The sequence below is a fragment of the Hyperolius riggenbachi genome, chromosome 12, assembly GCF_040937935.1.
Source record: "Hyperolius riggenbachi isolate aHypRig1 chromosome 12, aHypRig1.pri, whole genome shotgun sequence".
In the NCBI taxonomy this organism is placed as follows: Eukaryota; Metazoa; Chordata; class Amphibia; order Anura; family Hyperoliidae; genus Hyperolius; species Hyperolius riggenbachi.
In genome coordinates this window covers 206,069,922-206,091,772 of record NC_090657.1, presented here as the reverse complement: position 1 = coordinate 206,091,772, position 21,851 = coordinate 206,069,922, and the positions used below count along the sequence as shown (strand labels likewise).

General features: G+C 47.4%; 1 protein-coding gene across 4 annotated transcripts in view; it reads left to right on the top strand.

Moving 5' to 3' along the window:
- Positions 1–21,851, top strand: part of GAS7 (growth arrest specific 7) — a 489,292-nt gene that overhangs the window by 417,147 nt on the left and 50,294 nt on the right. For all 4 annotated transcript variants that reach the window (XM_068263919.1, XM_068263920.1, XM_068263921.1 and 1 more), the window contains 2 exons: positions 10,841–10,930; positions 18,576–18,691. In XM_068263919.1, the coding sequence (XP_068120020.1) occupies positions 10,841–10,930; positions 18,576–18,691 (206 nt within the window). The remainder of the gene's footprint in view (positions 1–10,840; positions 10,931–18,575; positions 18,692–21,851) is intronic.

Below are 21,851 nucleotides of genomic sequence, written 5' to 3'. Positions count from 1 at the left end.
AGTCCTCTCCAGAGATGCCCAGTCCTCTCCAGAGATGCTGGCCTCTATAGAGATGCCCAGTCCTCTCCAGAGATGCTGGCCTCTATAGAGATGTCCAGTCCTCTCCAGAGATGCTGGCCTCTATAGAGATGCCCAGTCCTCTATAGAGATGCCCAGTCCTCTCCAGAGATGCCCAGTCCTCTCCAGAGATCCCCACTTCTCTCCAGAGATCCCCACTCCTCTCCAGAGGTAACCGCAGTTCACGCCGCCATAAGCTCCACGCTGCGCTGGCCTCAGGTGGAGGATGAATTGTTTGTGTTTCTGAACTCGGGCGACACGTGAAGCGTTTGAGCTGAAGCGGAATTGTCAGCTGTTGTCAGAAATGCCTCGTCCTGCTCTTTCTCTGGTATGTATTTGAGCAGCGTCACCCCAGAGTGCTTTGTGTACTCTGCATAAACTGCGGCTCGCCGACCTAAAAACCAGCGATGACTCGTCAGTGTCTACACGTGTCTGCCTGTTATGCTGCAGCACCGAAGGCATTAAAGAGAAACGCTGACTCCTAGACCAGCCTCCACTTTACTGAGATACTTCTCAATAGCTCCATTTTAAAGGGCACCTGAACTGAGAGACATATAGAGGCTGCCATATTTATTTCCTTCTAAACAAAACCAGTCGCCTGGCAGTCCTACTAATCATTCTGGCATCAGTAATGTCTGAATCACGTTTCTGAAACAAACATACAGCTAATCCTGTCAGATTTTTGTCAGAAACACCTGATCTGATGCATGCTTGTTCAGGGTCCATGGCTAAAAATATAAGAGGCAGAGGATTAGCAGGCTAGCCAGGTAACTGGTATTAAATGAAGTAAATATGTCAGCCTCCATACCCCTCTCACTTCAGGTTCCCTTTAAAGCTGGCTGTTAAAAAATAAAGCTTGCAGATAACTTTAAAGGGGTTCTGTGGCCCCCTACAGCTAGTGGCCCCCGTCATCAGGAGCTTAGTGCACAGGCGCAGTATGAAGTTTTCTGGTACTGCGCCTGTGCAGTAAGCTCTTGATGACGCGCGGGAGAGAGGACACGCATGGCCACGCAGCCACATTGCTATTCATCTAGTTAGACAAATAATTGGCGTGTGACCCACGGCGAGAAACAGAGGGGGCTTCAGTGACAGCGTGGGACTTGATAGCTGTAGGGGGCCGGTAGAAGCCCCAGATAAGTGACACTTGCTGTTTTTTTCAAAAAGGCCACAGAACCCCTTTAAAGTCACAATGACAGCAACACTCTAGCCTCTCTGCACTCTCCTAACAGCACGGCTATTAAGTGAACCCGAGGTGAGAGTGATATGGAGGCTGGCATACTTATTTCCTTTTAAGCATTACCAGTTGCCTGGCAGCCCTGCTGGTCTATGGCTGCAGTAGTGTCTGAATCACACCAGAAACAAGCATGCAGCTAATCTTATCCGATCTGACAATAATGTCAGAAACATCTGCTTGATCTGCATATGCATAAAAGATGTTTGCCGTGCTGAGGATGGTAGATACCGTGCCTATGAATAAACCAGGTGGGGGGTGGGGAGCGTTAAAGAGGAAGAGGTTAGGGTTAAAAAGGAACTGCAGTGAAAATAATGCAGTGAATAAGGGCCTTTTTCCACTAGCCTGCGATTTGCGATTTGCTTCTGACTGCAAATCGCAAGGTACATTAAACTAATGGAAACTTCCTGTTCATTCTGAACAGGAAGTGACATCTTTAGTCCTGCCAGGTGATCTCTGCAGAGAGAATTTTGAGAATTCCAAAGCCAGTAAAAAAGAATGCCTGGTCTCCCAGAATGCTCTGGGAGTATAATTCCCTGCAGCTATTCAGCCTAGGCTAAACAACACTGGGAAGGTGGGGCTACATACCAATATAAAGGAATATGTAGCTAAGGGAGTGCATGTTGCCGAAACCAGGAAAATTACCATATACGGGGGTATCCTGAGTAATGTATTGCATTCTACAATATATCACTACAGTGCCTCTTTAAGCACCAGGAAGGTAATAAAGGGGAGGCTAGGGTTAGTTATCAAGCATGGGTTAACATTAGGGATGGAGGTGTAACGATTGGTGTAGCACACAGACGTCTGATTATTGTGTGATCTGCAGAATCACCAATAATACAGACTCTATACCCGATTATGTGGTGTTCTGCAGTATCACCAATAATGCAAGTATAGACGGCTGAGGAACAGAGGTGTAAATTGTTTGGTGCAACAGTAGATTAAATGTATAGATCTCACCAGAGAAGCTGGTGAGTAGTATCCGAAACAACAGTGCTATACCTCACCAGGGGAGCTGTTGGGTACTAGGTACTAGCTGCAATAACAGTGCTAACCCTCACCAGGGGAGCTGCTGGGTACTAGCTGCAACAACAGTAGAATAAATGATAGGTTTTACCAGAGGAGCTGGTAAAGTACTATCAACAGGAGTGACAACAAAGTTTGGCTAAACCTTACCAGAGGAGCTGGTAAGGTACTATCAGCACAAGCGACTGAATAGTTTAACTAGACCTTACCAGAGGAGCTGGTAAGGTACTATCAGTCACAGGAGCTGTATAACTTAAACTAAACCTCACCAGAGGAGCTGGTGGGTATTTAATCAAAAGAGCACCTCACCAGTGGCAAGGGCCCACTGGTGAGTAGAGAGGTCAGACGGGCAAGGATTGGCAACTGAGAGGCGAATACAGTACAGAAACGTGAGGCAGAAGAGTAGTGAGTTATCAGGCAGAGGTTCAGCAACTAAGGTCAGATAGGCAGAAGTACAGAATCGATGAGCAATAGCAAGGTCAGAGTATAGCCAGAATCATACACAGGTAATCAGTAATACAATATAACAATAGTCCTAGTCTTGTGTGAAATCCCTGGTTTCCTCCCAGATCAAAGTACACCGGATACTAGTCTAAGGTCTGAGCGCTAACACGAGTGTATTCGCAACAGCAGACAAGTTGCAAATGACCAGTGAAGGCTTAAGAAGCCGAGGAGGGCTCACAGCAGCGCCCCTTACTAATCAGCCAATCTGAGCGGCGAGTCACCTCTGACGTCAGCCGACCGGCAGGTCAGCTGACGCGCCTTCTTCCAGCATAAAGGTCCTGTCTCCGCGTGCACCCGCGCGATACAGCGACCCTATGAGCACGAGACAGTACCATTCCCGGCGTGCTAGACGCCAACGGAACGGATGAGGCCTGAGAACAGGGAACAAAGGCGGCTTCGGATATACCCTGCGTGTCCGCAGCCGCCATAGTTGCAGATGTTACAGGAGGTTAGGGTTAGACATCAGGGGTGGCATTCGCCAGTAAGAGAATTGGGTTGGGTTTGGCCAAAAATGAACAGAGAAAACAGCATCACAGTCTGTACATAGCAGTTGTATTCCTGATACTCTGACAATGGGGGTGCTGAATTGGTATGTGCCCCTAGTGTCTTAGCTAAGCTTTGCATAAAAGAACATTTGAAAGCATTCCCAAGTATTCCCTACGTGTAAAATGTACATTTTTACTGCAGAGAGCAGTAGAGGCTTGCTTATCTATTGTTATCGGCAAAGGCAAGAATCTCCCTGTGCTTGTGTATTCACTTCCTCTGCTGAATAGACACACATCGCCTTGGCAACAGCTGAGTTACTTTAGCAAAGAGGGAGGTGTTAAGTGAAGACACAGCACAGGGAAATTCTTGCCTTTGCCTATGACTAGAGATAAGCAAGTTTTCACTGCTTTCTGCTGTGGAAATGAGTAATTTTATACATGGGAATGGTTGGGAATGCTTTCAAATGTTATTTTAGGTATCTAAGAGTAGTTACTGAAATTTTAGTTTTAGGAGTATAACACCACTTTAAATAACCGAACTAGAAGCAGTTTGGCGCTGGTAAAATTTTCCAGTTAAATGCAAATGATGCCATTACAAGTGTATCTGTGTAGATCCACTTCAACAGCATACATCATTAGCAGGAAGCTTTGAACTTGGCTCCTGCTTGAGATGGGAATCCCGTTTAAGTCAGGTGGCGCATGCAGGCCCCTCCATCCCTGAGCAGACAGCGGCCAGCAGACTCAGCAATGAGGGGCTCTGTGCATTATTTTCTTGTTACCGTCAGCTCCTGTAACTTCCACAAGATTAGTATCCCGAAGAGGAGGAAACAACCAGCACTGCCCAGTTTCCATGGTAACCGTCAACGTCTGCAATCAATCAAAGGGTGACAGTGCTGCAAATAGTCAATTATTACATGGGACCTGTTCAAAGGGGCTTTCTTTACAAGGTGGGTGGGAATTTGTCATTCAAAGGATTCGGTTGCCGAAACTCCAGAAAAAAATCCCCAATTAACCTTTCAGTCCCCAGACGCCAACATCGTATCCTACTTGGCTTGTACCATTATAGAGGACTGGCACATTTCATATGCATTTAATAGCACTATAGTAATTATATATTAACAATATACCGTGTGTGTGTATATATATGTATATATATATATATATATATATATATATATATATATATATATACACAGTGGTGTGAAAAACTATTTTCCCCCTTCCTGATTTCTTATTCTTTTGCATGTTTGTCACACTTAAATGTTTCTGCTCATCAAAAACCGTTAACTATTAGTCAAAGATAACATAATTGAACACAAAATGCAGTTTTAAATGATGGGTTTTTATTATTTAGTGAGAAAAAAAACTCCAAATCTACATGGCCCTGTGTGAAAAAGTGATTGCCCCCCTTGTTAAAAAATAACTTAACTGTGGTTTATCACACCTGAGTTCAATTTCTGTAGTCACCCCCAGGCCTGATTACTGCCACACCTGTTTCAATCAAGAAATCGCTTAAATAGGAGCTATCTGACACAGAGAAGTAGACCAAAAGCACCTCAAAAGCTAGACATCATGCCAAGATCCAAAGAAATTCAGGAACAAATGAGAACAAAGTACTGTAATTGAGATTTATCAGTATGGTAAAGGTTATAAAGCCATTTCTAAAGCTTTGGGACTCCAGCGAACCATAGTGAGAGCCATTATCCACAAATGGCAAAAACATGGAACAGTGATGAACCTTCCCAGGAGTGGCCGGCCGACCAAAATTATCCCAAGAGCGCAGAGAAAACTCATCCGAGAGGCCACAAAAGACCCCAGGACAACATCTAAAGAACTGCAGGCCTCACTTGCCTCAATTAAGGTTATTGTTCATGACTCCACCATAAGAAAGAGACTGGGCAAAAACGGTCTGCATGGCAGATATCCAAGGCGCAAACCACTTTTAAGCAAAAAGAACATTAAGGCTCGTCTTAATTTTGCTAAAAAAACCATCTCAATGATTGGCAAGACTTTTGGGAAAATACCTTGTGGACCGACGAGACAAAAGTTGAACTTTTTGGAAGGTGCGTGTCCCATTACATCTGGCGTAGAAGTAACACAGCATTTCAGCAAAAGAACATCATACCAACAGTAAAATTTGGTGGTGGTAGTGTGATGGTCTGGGGTTGTTTTGCTGCTTCAGGACCTGGAAGGCTTGCTGTGATAGATGGAACCATGAATTCTACTGTCTACTAAAAAATCCTGAAGGAGAATGTCCGGCCATCTGTTTGTCAACTCAAGCTGAAGCGATCTTGGGTGCTGCAGCAGGACAATGACCCAAAACACACCAGCAAATCCACCTCTGAATGGCTGAAGAAAAACAAAATGAAGACTTTGGAGTGGCCTAGTCAAAGTCCTGACCTGAATCCTATTGAGATGTTGTGGCATGACCTTAAAAAGGCGGTTCATGCTAGAAAACCCTCAAATAAAGCTGAATTACAACAATTCTGCAAAGATGAGTGGGCCAAAATTCCTCCAGAGCGCTGTAAAAGACTCGTTGCAAGTTATCGCAAGTGGGAAGGTGTGGCTTCTCACTGACTGGGCGGGGATAGAGTGAGCAGGCCACTGTTCTGAAGAAGGGGACCCTTGATGGCCCCGAAACAATTGTTAACTTGAGTGTTGACGTGATTGGAGAATAAACTTTGCTCACTGAGAAGCTGGAGTGATAACTAATGTCTTCTACTATTATTGTCCATGAGGAGAGTGAATTGGTGCAGCAGTTACTTTCAATTGGTATTTTGGAGAGACCTCAACCCATCTTACAATACTTCCTTTATGTATAATGAATGTACTGTATATATAATGTATGAGCTACAATTGTTATCTTCATTTTCTGCAGAGGAGCTTATACTGTCTCTGACATTATAGGGCCAAATTTCGGGAAATCAAGATTGTTTAAAGGATACCCGAGGTGAAAGGAATATGTAGGCTGCCATATTTAATTCCTTTTGAACCATACCAGTTGCCTGACAGACCTCTGGATCCTGTATCTCTAATACTTTTAGCCATAGACCCTGAACAAGCATGTAGCAGATCAGGGCTGCCAGGCAACTGGCATTGTTTACAAGGAAATAAATATGGCAGCCTTCATATCACTCTCACTTCGGGTATCCTTTAAAGCAGAGTTCCCCAACCTTGTCCCCAAGTACCACCAACAGTGCGTGTTTTTTGGAAATCCACAGAGGTAGTTAATGAGCTCTGCTGAGACACTAATTACCTCACATGTGCATGTTTGTGGTTTTCTGCAAAACATGCACTGTTGGTGGGCCTTGAGGACAGGGTTGGGGAGCTCTGCTTTAAAGGACAACTGAAGTTAGAGTGATATGGAGGCAGCCATATTTTTTTCCTTTTAAGCAATAACAGTTGCCTGGCTGTCCTGCCAATCGTCTGCCTCTAATACGTTTAGCCACAGACCCTGAACAAGCATGTGGCAGATCAGGTGTTTCTGACATTATTGTCAGATCTGACAGGATTAGCTGCATGTTTGTTTCTGGTGTTATTCAGACACAACTGCAGCCAAATTGACCAGCAGGACAGCCAGGCAACTGGTATTGTTCAAAAGGGAATAAATATGGCAGCCTCCATATTCTTCTCACGTAAAAGGGAAAGAGGTGCCCTGGTGTAATAAAAGCATCTAAAATCAGCATAAAATTGAAAAGTGATATGAGGTAGTTTACCTCAATGACGAAACCTCTGTAGTTAATACAAGGGATTTTTATTAGCACAGGCAACGCGTTTCGCGGGTCTCAGCCCACTTCCTCAGGCCAGTAAAAGTGCCAAATAGAAAATATCATCTAGCATAGGGAGCCTCCAGAGGTTTCGTCATTGAGGTAAGCTACCTCATATCACTTTTCGATTTTAAGCTGATTTTAGATGCTTTTATTAAACCAGGGCGCCTCTTTCCCTTTTACGTGCTAAGTATACCCCCGAACACATCCTGTCCGAGGGGAGGTGGCAGACCACCAGTGGAGTCCCCACAGTGGACTCTGTCCCCCTTTTTCCACTAAGAGAGCGACCATCCTTCCGGTTCTGGCTAGGACCACCCCGAGTGGAGTCGGGTTTATTGTCTCCACCTGCTTCCTGTGGTTGGTTGCCCCCAGCAACCTCCCTTTGTGAGTAGTGCTTCTAATTTATTTTCTTTTATTGTGGTCATTGACATATTGCACTACTGGGCTCCCGTTTTTGTCTCCTGTGACTTTTTCTACAGGGTGTTCATCCACCCCTACTACAATTGTCCATATTCTTCTCACTTTCGTTGTCCTTTAATTTTTGGAACCTGGGAGAAAATCCAAACACCTGGAGAAAACCCACACAAGCATACAATCTTAACCACTTTCCCCTCCACTACAGTATATCTACGTCAGCTGTGGCATCCTCCAAGCCACAGCGACGTAGATATACTGACCTGGCTGCAGCCCTGCTGTGCACGGTCGGGTGCTCTTTAGAGTGCACCCTCCGGCACTGTCAGCTGCAATACTAATTGGTGGAAGGGAACATGTTCCCTTTTGGCCAATTAGTCCACCCCCCTCCTATGAACGATTGCTGCAGTAGTGAACTGTAGCGATCCTTCATCTGTCCCCCTCGGCGCACATGTAGTTAATAAAAAGGCACAAGCAAGCAGCCACTCTCACCTACCTCCTTCCTGCGACTGTCCTGAAGGCTGATCCTCCGATCCCCGCTCTGCAGTCAGCCGCATATTGCCGGAAACCCGGGTCCCGGCTTGATGACGTCATCAAGCCGGGACCCGGGTTCTCGGCAATATGCGGCTGACTGCAGAGCAGGGATTGGAGGATCAGCCTTCAGGACAGTCGCAGGAACGAGGTAGGTGAGTGTGGCTGCTTGCTTGTGCCTTTTTATTAACTATATGTGCACGGAGGGGGCTGCCTGATGGGGGGGGGGGACACATGACTATAGTTTCTTGGGGGGAGGGGAGGGGAATTACCTAAAGGGGGATTTACATGTTTACTGGGGGGCATCTGAGGAACCAAGGGGAGGGGGGGTTTACAAATTTTGCACATCTGGGCACCTGGGGGGGCCCATAACTTAATACTGGGGGCACGTTTGGCTATAATGGGGGGCAGCGCTAATCCTGGGGGTACATCTGGCCATAATGGGGGTAATCCTGATCTGGGGATACATCTGGCTATAAAGAGGGGCACTATTCCTGGGGGTGCATCTGTCAATCTATTCTGGGGGTGGCAAACACGGGACACATCTGGCTATGCTGGGGGGGGGCTAATATTGGGGACACATCTGGCTATACTGGGGGGTGGGGTGATACTGGGGACACATCTGGATATCTATACTGGGGCGACTTTAACTGGTGGCACAGTTTTTATGTCAATCGCACTTTTTATTTTTAAGCAGAAATTGGTCAAAATTGAGAAATAGTGATTTTTTTTTATTTCCCCCCCTTTTTCCCATTAACATGCATAGAGAGGAACATTTTACTTGGGACCAAATACCCCCCAATGAAAGCTTAGTTTGTCTTGAAAAAAAAGATATATAGATCATTTATGTGGCACGAGTACAGATTAAGTTATTGGTGATTAAACAGGGACACTGCTAAAGCGTCAAAACTGCTCTGGTCAATAAGGGGAAAACAAGGTCTGGATGCGAAGTGGTTAATACAGATAGAGCCCTGACCAACACTCTGAATGAAGCATACATGATTGAAGCCTGAGGAAGGCTGCACAGCCAAAAACTTACTCTTATTCTTTTAACCACTTGAGGACCGCAGTGTTAACCCCCCTAAAGACCAGGCACTTTTTCTTAAAACTGGCCACTGCAGCTTTAAGACCAAGCTGCGGGGCCGTACAACTCAGCACAGAAGCGATTCTTCGCTCTTTTTCTCCCCATCAACAGAGCTCTCTGTTGGTGGGGAGATCACCGCTCGGAGCCTTCTAAGCAGCCCCATAGACGGCCGTTCACGCCAATGGGCGTGGAGCTGTCCTGGGGCTGCCGCACTGCTCACGCCAATTGGCGTGGAGCAGTCGGCAAGTAGTTAAGTTGGCCAATAAATGGTATAATCCTGATTCGAAACTTCTTGCAGAATACATTTTTATTATTATTTAGTATTTATAGTTTTGACATCTTCCACAGCGCTCTACAGATTATATATTGTGTTGTCACTAACTGTCCCTCAGAGGAGTTCACAATCTAAACCTACCATAGTCATATGTGCATCATAGTCTATGGGGAATTTTAGGGGGAAGCCCAATTAACTTACCCACGTGTTTTTGGGATGTGGGAGGAAACCGGAGCGCCCGGAGGGAACCCACGCAGACACGAGGAGAACATACAAACTCTGTGCAGATAGTGCCCTGGCTGGGATATGAACCAGGGACCCAGCGCTGCAAGGCAAGAGTTCTAACCACCACGCCACCTTGCTGCCCATGTCCTGTATCCGTATATCCATAAAAGTGCTGGATAATTTCTTGGTATAAACAGTCATATGCCAGTATTTTAAGAAAGAGCTAGAAACATGTATTGGCTAAAAGATACAAAGGGTAAGTGTTCCATATATAGTAATGGCCCATACTCACGGGCTACAATTGTCGCCGCAACACGCGGCCCGCGCGTGTTGCGGCGACAGGTCGCCCGTGAGTATGGGCCGTCGCACGGGCGCGCACCCCGAACTGTCGCCCGTCGCTGATGTCGCCAGGCGATTGGAAGTTTCAATCGCCTGGCGACAGTCGCCGCCGCAACTGTCGCTAGTCCGCGTGAGCACGCGGACTAGCGACAGCAACCTCCATTGAGAATGCGGAGCTTCCGGCGGGGGGAGGAGGAACGTCGGCCTGTCGCCAACACGCTCACGTGTGCTGGCGACAGGCAACTTTTGCTGCCCGTGAGTATGGGCCATAATACATTCTTCAGGAGGAAGAAGAACTTGCTTACATAAACTTGAACATGGCTAACATGGTACAATACTACTGCAAATATTATCATATTATAGAAGATCAGAATGCCACAGTTATCACACTTACTGTCATGGCCAAAAATGTAGGCACCTTTACATTCATGTCAGAAAACGCATCACTTCCCCTAGAAAATTGCTGCAATCGCAAATGATTTGGTAGCGTCATGCTTATTTCTTTTGTTGACGCTTGAAGAAAACAAAAATCTGAGACATTCTACACAAAACGTCATCTGAATTGTGCGACATAATGACATTTCCAGGATGTGATGGTTCTGTAATAGGTAGCTGACAGAAATGCAAGCGTGGCAGTATTTATGGCCATGGCTGGAAGTATAAGTCCGCTAACAGTTTCATTTTGTCAGTAAAATGCTGCTGTGGCGAGGTCAGTCCGCGTCGCGCCATCGCTGTGTATTTATACGGATTACAGATAGTCTGGGCGTTTTGGTTTGGTTGGAGGGGAAATTATATGACCGTTTCTTTTGTTATGGTAAATAGCGATTTGTAAACTCACAGAATGAAACGCAAACCAATTAGAAAGAAGAGAATAACGTAATGAAATCTCTTTATTATCTGCAGATAAACTGTGTGACGTTCCCGCACCCGGACACAATGCCCGAACAGCAGCTGCTGAAGCCAGCGGAGTGGAGCTACTGCGATTATTTCTGGGTAAGCCAACACTTCTCCAACAGTTGTGAATGAGTGGGTGTCCTCAGACCCAGTGACCCTGTAATACCTCACCTGGAGGGAAGGGCACAGCACAAGCTTGCTGGGCCCTCCCTCCCCTGTTCTCTGTAGAAAAACGAAGGTTCAACTCCGCCTATAAATGTAAATATGACCTATCTGAAGCAATTAAAAGGGGCCTTACAATAGCCTTTGAAACTCCGGTGGGGGGGGGGGGGGGGGAGGGAAGCAGGGGCTGAGGGGGGGCCCGCACCTGTGGTGAGGTGCAGAGCACAGCAGCACAGAGTCATACATAGGAGTAAGTTGGTCACTGATCTCTGCCATGTCCTGTATAACCTTTCTCCTTGCGGCTCCTGATGTATGTCACGTGACATACAAAGTAGCAGGTAATGTATGACGATCCTCTGCTGCCCTCTTCTATACCAGGGGGCGGATGGGTAGCCTTGTAAATCATGCGCACACCACTTTAAAGTGGACCTGAACTTAGACCCTCCGCTCTAAATGATAAGCAACAGCGTAATAACTTTTAAAGAAAATAATTTCTTTGTTACAGCTGATACAAATCCTGCAATAAATCTGGAGTGTGTCTACTTTCATGGAAGCAGTGATAGGGTTAATATCCTGTTTACAAATTAGCTGCTCTGACATGGCAGAGGAGATTCCAGAGCTGACACAGCTGAAGAGATCAAATTACAGTGGCGATTAGTCACAGATGAGGAGGAATCAGACAGGCTAAACTCTCTAAATACATACAAGGGGCATAGTTCAGGTCCACTTTAATTGACTTATGGTGACATCACGGCTCTCCAGACAGAAGCTGTATGTTACAGAAGTGATAGGGTTGTACTGCAGTGTGATACATACAGGCTGATCAGTTTGCGCAGCTATACTGGTAGACTCCATGGAGAGGGCTTCACACTCTGCCAGTCACAGCAGACAGTGATTCCTATGGACACTCAGGCCTGGAAGAATGATCATCAGCCTCTGCCAGTCTTCCTGTAGCATTATTGTGCAGGGTAATAAGGAGGAGAAAAGATGCCAGCAGAGCAGATGAGAAGATCAGGGAGAGCAGAAGAAGCATCATTGTCTGAGGGTCATCAGAGGGCCAGCAGAAGGCAGCAGCAAGTACTGAGGATGAGCTGTTATGCTGGCTATGCATCTGTTGACGCTACGGCCGGATCGGCCATCACATTCAATTGTTTTATCAAATCAGATGAACATCAGTGCCGCAACAAGCATGCCCAATCCATGATTAGACCAATTTCGGGCCAAAATCAGTCAAATAATTGGTCAGGTGCGCGGCGATAACGATGAGCAATAGCCTGACGATTGATGAACCCCGGCTGGTGTCCCCACAAGTGTAAAGTTCCCCCAAGGCCCGTGTTGTGTAGAAATGCTCACCTGTCCTGCTGGCGCAACTTCCGGAGTATTTCACTGTCATCCCGGGTTACCGAGTGCCATGTGGCACACACACGCGGTTTGTGGTACACGCACGTGATACAGGCACTCAGTAGCTCAGATGCCAGAAGTTGTGCCAGTGGGACAGGTGAGTCGTTTTACAGCATGGGCATGGGGGTCACTATAAACATTTGGGGAGACAGCAGCAGAGGCGGAGTCACAAGACCAATTCCAGAGAGATTTCATCCTGCAGTGTGTGGGTAGCCGACAGATCTCTCTCTAATCAGATTCCATCAGAGAGAGATCTGTCAGAGGTTTGTAAATCCCGTGTGAGATATCACTGCTCTCCAGATATACTGCATCTCACATAAGGGAGGTCACCTCTCACATTTTTGTAAATAGTTTATGATCTCTTTTCATGGGACAACTCTGAGCATATGACACTTTGATACCATGTAAAGTAGTCAGTGTACAGCTTGTATAAAGGCGGCCACTAACGATGTAGTTTGCTGAACGATTCGTATGAACGATCGGACATGATCATTTGGGACCACTAACGGACAGACATCTCCGAAGTAATCTTACCTGGTTAATGAAATCGATCTGATTTTCTGATGGATCCTGTTAATCTGATGATTGGTTAGGAGATTTTTGTCCATTAGTGGTCCCAAACGTTCATACAAATAATAATTTGTAAATGATGTTCGGGACATTGTGTCGTTAGTGTCCACCGTAATGGTGTAAATTTGATGTCCCTAACTCAATACGCAGCCATTAATGTCTAAACCAATGGCAACAAAAGTAAGTACACCCCTAAGCGAAGAATGTCAAAATTGTGCCCAAAGTCTCAATATTTTGTGTGTTCACCATTAGTTTCCAGCACTGCCTTAAGGTGCCCATACATGGTACAATCTTTTCATTTTTTTTTCGAGTGGATAATTTCATTTGATTATTCTGTTAGGTTGACTATAACTTTTTTTCCAACATGTCTGATTAGATTCTTATAAAAAAAACAAAAAACTAACTGGATAATTGTTCATTTTTCTTGATAAAAAAAAAAAAGATTTTCCACTTTCATTCAATTTTATCGTTTTGGTCGAATGAACGGGAAAATCGGACGTTTTTATTGTACCGTGTATGGGTACCATTAGGCATGGAGTCCATTATAGTTTTACACTAGAATCCTCTTCCACTCCTCCATGATGAAGCTGGTGAATGGTGGAGACCTTGATCTCCTCCACACTCCAGTTGAGGATGCCCCACAGATGCTCAATAGGATTTAGGTCTGGAGACATGCTCTTTAACCACTTGAGGACCCACCCTTTACCCCCCCTTAAGGACCAGCGCTGTTTTAGCTGATCTGTGATGGGTGGGCTGTGCAGCCCCCAGCACAGATCAGGGTGCAGGCAGAGCGACCAGATCGCCCCCCTTTTTCCCCCACTAGGGGGATGATGTGCTGGGGGGGTCTGATCGCTCCTGCCTGGGTGTTGCGGGGGGAGGCACCTCAAAGCCCCCCTCCGCGGCGAAATTCCCCCCCTCCCTCTCTTCCCCGGAGATCCGAGGCTGCACAGGAACGGATCTGTCCTGTGCAGCCTCTAACAGGCTCCTGCCTGTCATGTGACAGCGATCCCCGGCAGCTGATTGGCCGGGGATCGCTGATCTGGTACAACGCTGCTACTGTTAGCAGCGTTGTACGGATGTAAACAAAGCAGATTATTTCCGCTTGTGTTTACATTTAGCCTGCGAGCCGCCATCCGCGGCCCGCAGACTATTCACGGAGCCCCCCGCCGTGAATTGACAGGAAGCAGCCACTCCCGCGAGCGGCTGCTTAATGATTAATTAGCCTGCAGCCGGCGATGCAGATCTGCGTCGCTGGTCCTGCTGCTGCCACTTTGCCGATGCGCGGTATGAGTGCGCGGTCGGCAAGTGGTTAAGGCTGTGGTTGCCTTGGAGGTGTGTTGGGGGTGATTATCATGTTTTGAATATTGCCCTGCGGACCATTTTTTGATGAGATGGGGATCGTGCTCTGCTACAGTGCATGTCGGCATTCATGGTTCCCTCAATGATCTGTAGCTCCTCAGTGCCGGCAGCACTCATGCAGCCCCCAACCTATGATGGCCATATGGCCGCATAGGGGTGCTATTTTGGCAGGGAACACGTAGAATCAGCCGCGTTCCCCAGCCTGACGGGTCCTGACGGCGAAACCGGAAGTGGCCGCCGGCGGGACCCGGAGCATCAGAGCGACTCGTCGTGGGCACCGATCAGCTGCAGGGGTCTGAGGTAAGCCCCAGGTGAGTAAAACTCAATTCATTTTTTTCACTTAAGTGCCTCTTTAAAGGACAACTGAACTGAGAGTTATATGGAGGCTGCCATATTTATTTCCTTTTAAGCAATACCAGTTGCCTGGCAGCCCTGCTGATCCTCTCTGCCTCTAATACATTTAGCCATAGACCCTGAACAAGCATATGCAGATCAGGTGTTTCTGACATTATTGTCAGATCTGACAAGATTAGCTGCATGCTTGTTTCTGGTGTGATTCAGACACTAATACAGTCAAATAGATCAGCAGGGGTGCCAGGCAACCAGTATTATTTAAAAGGAAATAAATAGGGCAACCTCCATATTCTTCTCATTTCAGTTGTCCTTTAAACCGAGTAACTTGCAATCCAAGGCTTTACTGTATAACATACGCGTGTCTGGAGAGTGGTGATAATGACGCTACCATAGAGGAGGCTTTGTCGTCCATTACTGTTTTGAGCAGAAGTGACTGTTCAGTTAAAGAGGATTTCATGCTTCTTATTATTCTGGAGACATTCCTATTACCAGTAATACCCGAACCACTTGGGGCCTCGGAGGTTTGCGGATAGAAGCAGAGACAGAATAGCACGACGGGGAATACAGACCAATTAAATCTTCCCAATAAGTATTCCACATTTGCATATCAGAAAACAGAAGGCTCAGACGTAGAGACTGTGGCGGTACAGGAAGTGTGACCGCAGGCCGCTCCTCTGAGAGACCGGCAGAGGAAGGGTGGCTGCCCGGAATCCACCCAACTGCCTCATTATTCCTCAATCACTTGTTGTGCAGCCAAACTGCCCTGATATTATTCAGTGACAGCTGGGCTGCCAGGCTTATACCACTGTCTGTGTTCTCACACGCCGCGACACGGACAGCAGTGACAACCTACAGTATAACTGTACTTGCGTACATGTTATAACAACGCAGGGTGGGATGATTGACGGCTCAACCTGCTGCCACTTAAAATGGATCCAAGATAAACTTTTACTCATTGCATAATTGTGTTCCTTTCATATAGTTTCTAGGGCATTTCTCAAGCCAAATCCTTTTTTTGTTTTGTTTTAATACTCTAATTCCCTATAAACTAAACAAGCCACGCTCACTTTTCCTTTTGTGCCTTGGCACTGTAGCAAGGGCTTATGGGAGCTCAGACGGGGCAGGAGGAGGTTACTAGCCATTGATTTCAGAGGCAGGGGGGAGGAGAGGGGACTGAATTTACACACAGGCAAGCTGATAGCATCTCCAGCCCTCAGCCTGTGACAAAAAGAACATGGCTGCCCTCATTGTATCACAGGAATAAATAATCATAAACTGTTGAAGCTGTTTGCAGCTAGATATGCTGTGTAAACTATCTAAACTTTAGATAAGATATATATAGACAAGTTACTTGTTATAGTTAGTTTTTCATCTCGGATCCGCTTTAAATTCCCGGCGGCATTAAATACTATTCCCCCTCCTAGTTGTAGCAACTCAGAGGGAGAAGTAATTTGGGGTCAGGTGATCACTGGAAATCTGAAATAACCTTCGCTGTTATCCACATGATCTAAAAACTTGCCTGAAGTTATTCCGAGGTGCAAATTGTAGGGACAGTTTAATTCTTCTTCTCCACCAGTACAAATGTTCAGGTGGGTTGTGTGCCTGATTACAAAACTCATTTTGATCAGCTTACTGGGAGTGTACTTGTTTACCTCCTCTGACATCTTATAACTAGGTTCTATATTCCTTCTGAGTTTCCTTCCCCATCAGCACACAGCTCATCCGTAGATTTACAGGCAGATTTTAACCACTACGTCACCTCAGGGTTTTTCCCCTTGAGGACCAGAGCAATTTTCACCTGTCAGTGCTCCTCCCTTTCTTTCACCAATGACTTAATCACTACTAATCACAACAAAATGATCTGTATCTTGTTTTTTTTTTTCACCACCACTTTCGGTTATACATTATGCAAATAATTATTTTATTCTAAATGCATTTTAATGGGAAAAAAAATCATTATTTCTCAGTTTTCAGCCATTATAGTTTTAAATTAAAACGTTCTACTGTCCATAAAACCCACACACTTTATTTGCCCATTTGTCCCGGTTATTGCAACATTTACAATATTTTCCTAGTACAATGTATGGTGCCAATATTTGGAAATAAAGGTTTTTCAGTTTTGTGTCCATCTCTAATTACAAGCCCATAATTTATAAAATAACAGTAATATAACCTCTTGACGTACATATTTATGTATTTTTTTATTGTCCTTTTTGTTTCAATGCAAAAGTTTTATTTGGGTAACTATGGTAGAGTGTAAGTAGGTCTTTTTATTTAAAAAAATGTATGTGGGCGTAATTTCACTATTTGGCCACAAGATGTCCTCACTCATCATCTTCCGTAGCGTACTATTAGTACTCTAACAGGAAGTAATGTGTGGTCGTGTTACTTTTGTTATTACAATGACCGCAGGCATCTCATTGATGCCGGCAATCATTGACACAGGGACTTACTGTAGATCAATGAATGGGAACTGCGTTCATTGATCTACCCTCTAATGATTGGCGTCAAGAATGTGTGCGGGAGTGTGCAGCGCCAATAGACAAGTATCTACACCCCTGTGAGCTGTAGTGGTGATTTGCAGGGATGTAGATTCTCATCCCGGGGAGGTCAAGTGGTGAAAGGAACCTGAGGTGAGAGACATAAGGATGCTGCCATATTTATTTCCTTTTAAACAATACCAGTTGCCTGGCTATCCTGCTGATCTTTCTGGCAAGTAGTGTCTGAATCACACATCTGAAACAATCTTGGGGCAAATGCAGTCAGACTTCAGTCAGAAACCTCTGATCTCCATGCTTGCTCACGGTCTGAGGCTAAAAGTATTGGAGGCGTGATCAGCAGGACTGCCAGGCAAAGTGCATTGTTTGAAATTAAATAAATTGTTCAGCAAATTATTAACATCTAATTGGCCATGCATACGTGTTATAACGCCGCGGGTGAGCTGGGCACAGGGGAGCCGAATCATTGCTCACCCTGCTGCCGCTCAAATTCCTGGTGGCATTAACCACTTGAGGACTGCAGTATTGAACCCCCCTAAAGACCTGGCCATTTTTTGAGAAACTGGCCACTGCAGCTTTAAGGCTAAGCTGCAGGGCCATACACCACAGCGCACTAGTGATTCCCCCCTCTTCTCCCCACCAACAGAGCTCTCTGTTGGTGGGGTCTGATCGCCCCCCAGATGTTTGTTTTAAGTAAAAAAGTGTTTTGTTTTTTTACTATGCCCATGACAGCTGATCACCCCTGTGCCTCTGGTGGGGACAGCCGTGTTACATGGCTGTCCCCAGTACAGTGCTGCTGCTGATCGCAGCACTGTACCAGTGATTAGACGGCGGTTTCACCATCTAACAGTCTCCCGAGCGGCAGTTTGCACGCGATCTCCTGCAAAACAGAGCCCCAGGACTTTACGCCGATCTGCATTAGGCGGTCCTGGGGCTGCCGTCGCAGCCACGCCCATCGGCGTGACGCAGTCGGCTAGAGGTTAAATACTATTCCCCCTCTGAGAGAGAGAAGTAGTTGGGAGTCCAGCGACTGCCTGAACCCCAAACTACCCTTGTGAGGGGCACGCAATATAGCTTTACTGCTATAGCGGCTAAGCACCGAAATCACCTACTTAGTTGGCCATAAGTATTTGGCTGTAAGCCTGCTGTCAGCTTTCAGCTGGTGTGCAGTGATTCTGTGTATAGGGTGAAGTGTGGTGATAAAGAACAATGAGTGAACCCAGCAATAATGGCTAGGCTGTTTCTCTTCATTTCCCCGGAGCTGTTGAGTAAGTAATTCCATGGCTGAGCAGGTCACCGGGCCAGGAACGTCTATGAATGCGTAATGACGGCAGTAGATCTATATATATATGCTTGTCCTTTCCTCAGCGGCTGACCGGCCTGTCCCGTTGCTTTCGCAGGCAGACAAGAAGGACCCTCAGGGAAACACCGTGGTGACGGGCTTCGAGGAGCTGCTACAGAAACAGCTGAAGGGGAAACAGATGCAGAAGGAAATGGCAGAATTTATCCGTGAACGGTAATCAGAATTTTCCTGCCGTCTGGTGACATTTGCCGAATATCAGGGACATCTGCTGTGTGCACCACCAAACTGCAGCATTCTGGGGGTAGCCGGGAATGTGTCGGGGGGTTTCAGTGGCACAGATATCGGCTGTCTGTTCTTCTGCTTGTGGAGGAAATAACATAATCCACTGTAAATGTATCACATTAAGGTCACTGTAGAAAACTCCAGGACATCCTTTGAAGTTGAGGGAAAAGGAGGTTAATCTGCAGCAGCTTTGTATAGGGCACGCCACTGGGAGAAAATCACATGGGTGTTATGGGGCCCAGGGCCACAGCTTGAGACACACTAAGTGTGTGTATGAAGGGGGATGGGATGTGCGGAGTTATGACACTCCATGATTGGTTGACAAATTCATGGCTGTGAAGATGTGGCAGAGTACAGCCTTTATCATTTCTAAAAGGGATTGGATGATTTTTGCAGTTTCTTTAATGCCTGCATCTATCAGTGTCCCTCCTGTGCTGCCATGTCTCCTCCTTCCAGCCTGCACCTATCAGTGTCCCTCCTGTGCTTCCATGCCTCCTCCTTCCCGCCTCCACCTATAAGTGTCCTGTGCTGCCATGTCTCGCTTCTTCTAGCCTGCACCTATCAGTGTCCTGTGCTGCCATGCCTCCTCCTTCCAGCCTGCACCTATCAGTGTCCTGTGCTGCCATGCCTCCTCCTTCCAGCCTGCACCTATCAGTGTCCTGTGCTGCCATGTCTCCTCCTTCTAGCCTGCACCTATCCGTGTCCCTCCTGTGCTGCCATGTCTTCTTCTCCTTCTAGCCTGCACCTATCAGTGTCCTGTGCTGCCATGTCTCCTCCTTCCAGCCTGCACCTATCAGTGTCCTGTGCTGCCATGTCTCCTCCTTCCAGCCTGCACCTATCAGTGTCCTGTGCTGCCATGTCTCCTCCTTCTAGCCTGCACCTATCAGTGTTCCTCCTGTGCTGCCATGTCTCCTCCTCCTTCTAGCCTGCACCTATCAGTGTCCTGTGCTGCCATGTCTCCTCCTTCCAGCCTGCACCTATCAGTGTCCTGTGCTGCCATGCCTCCTCCTTCCAGCCTGCACCTATCAGTGTCCTGTGCTGCCATGTCTCCTCCTTCTAGCCTGCACCTATCAGTGTCCTGTGCTGCCATGCCTCCTCCTTCTAGCCTGCACCTATCAGTGTCCCTCCTGTGCTGCCATGTCTCCTCCTCCTTCTAGCCTGCACCTATCAGTGTCCTGTGCTGCCATGCCTCCTCCTTCCAGCCTGCATCTATCAGTGTCCTGTGATGCCATGCCTCCTCTTTCCAGCCTGCACCTATCAGTGTCCTGTGCTGCCATGTCTCCTCCTTCTAGCCTGCACCTATCAGTGTCCTGTGCTGTCATGTCTCCTCCTTCCAGCCTGCACCTATCAGTGTCCTGTGCTGCCATGTCTCCTCCTTCTAGCCTGCACCTATCAGTGTCCTGTGCTGTCATGTCTCCTCCTTCCAGCCTGCACCTATCAGTGTCCTGTGCTGCCATGTCTCCTCCTTCTAGCCTGCACCTATCCGTGTCCTGTGCTGCCATGCCTCCTCCTTTTAGCCTGCACCCATCAGTGTCCTGTGCTGCCATGTCTCCTCCTTGTAGCCTGCACCTATCAGTGTCCTGTGCTGTCATGTCTCCTCCTTTCAGCCTGCACCTATCAGTGTCCTGTGCTGTCATATCTCCTCCTTCCAGCCTGCACCTATCAGTGTCCTGTGCTGTCATGTCTCCTCCTTCCAGCCTGCACCTATCAGTGTCCTGTGCTGTCATGTCTCCTCCTTCCAGCCTGCACCTATCAGTGTCCTGTGCTGCCATGTCTCCTCCTTCTAGCCTGCACCTATCCGTGTCCTGTGCTGCCATGCCTCCTCCTTTTAGCCTGCACCCATCAGTGTCCTGTGCTGCCATGTCTCCTCCTTGTAGCCTGCACCTATCAGTGTCCTGTGCTGTCATGTCTCCTCCTTTCAGCCTGCACCTATCAGTGTCCTGTGCTGTCATATCTCCTCCTTCCAGCCTGCACCTATCAGTGTCCTGTGCTGTCATGTCTCCTCCTTCCAGCCTGCACCTATCAGTGTCCTGTGCTGTCATATCTCCTCCTTCCAGGCTGCACCTATGAGTGTCCGGTGCTGTCCTGCCTCCTCCTTCCAGCCTGCACCAGTCAGTGTCCCTGTGCTGCCATGCCTCCTCCTTACAGCCTGCACCTATCAGTGTCCCTCCTGTGCTGCCATGTCTCCTCCTTCTAGCCTGCACCTATCAGTGTCCCTCCTGTGCTGCCATGCCTCCTCCTTTCAGCCTGCACCTATCAGTGTCCTGTGCTGTCATGCCTCCTCCTTCCAGGCTGCACCTATCAGTGTCCTGTGCTGCCATGCCTCCTCCTTCCAGCCTTCACATATTAGTGCCCCTCCTGTGCTGCCATGTCTCCTCCTTTCAGCCTGCACCTATCAGTGTCCTGTGCTGTCATGTCTCCTCCTTCTAGCCTGCACCTATCAGTGTCCTGTGCTGCCATGTCTCCTCCTTCTAGCCTGCACCTATCAGTGTCCTGTGCTGCCATGCCTCCTCCTTCTAGCCTGCACCCATCAGTGTCCTGTGCTGCCATGTCTCCTCCTTGTAGCCTGCACCTATCAGTGTCCTGTGCTGCCATGTCTCCTCCTTTTAGCCTGCACCTATCAGTGTCCTGTGCTGCCATGCCTCCTCCTTCTAGCCTGCACCCATCAGTGTCCTGTGCTGCCATGTCTCCTCCTTCTAGCCTGCACCTATCAGTGTCCTGTGCTGTCATGTCTCCTCCTTCCAGCCTTCACCTATTAGTGCCCCTCCTGTGCTGCCATGTCTCCTCCTTCTAGCCTGCACCTATCAGTGTCCCTCCTGTGCTGCCATGCCTCCTCCTTTCAGCCTGCACCTATCAGTGTCCTGTGCTGTCATGTCTCCTCCTTCCAGGCTGCACCTATCAGTGTCCTGTGCTGCCATGCCTCCTCCTTCCAGCCTTCACATATTAGTGCCCCTCCTGTGCTGCCATGTCTCCTCCTTCCAGCCTGCACCTATCAGTGTCCTGTGCTGTCATGTCTCCTCCTTCCAGGCTGCACCTATCAGTGTCCTGTGCTGCCATGCCTCCTCCTTCTAGCCTGCACCTATCAGTGTCC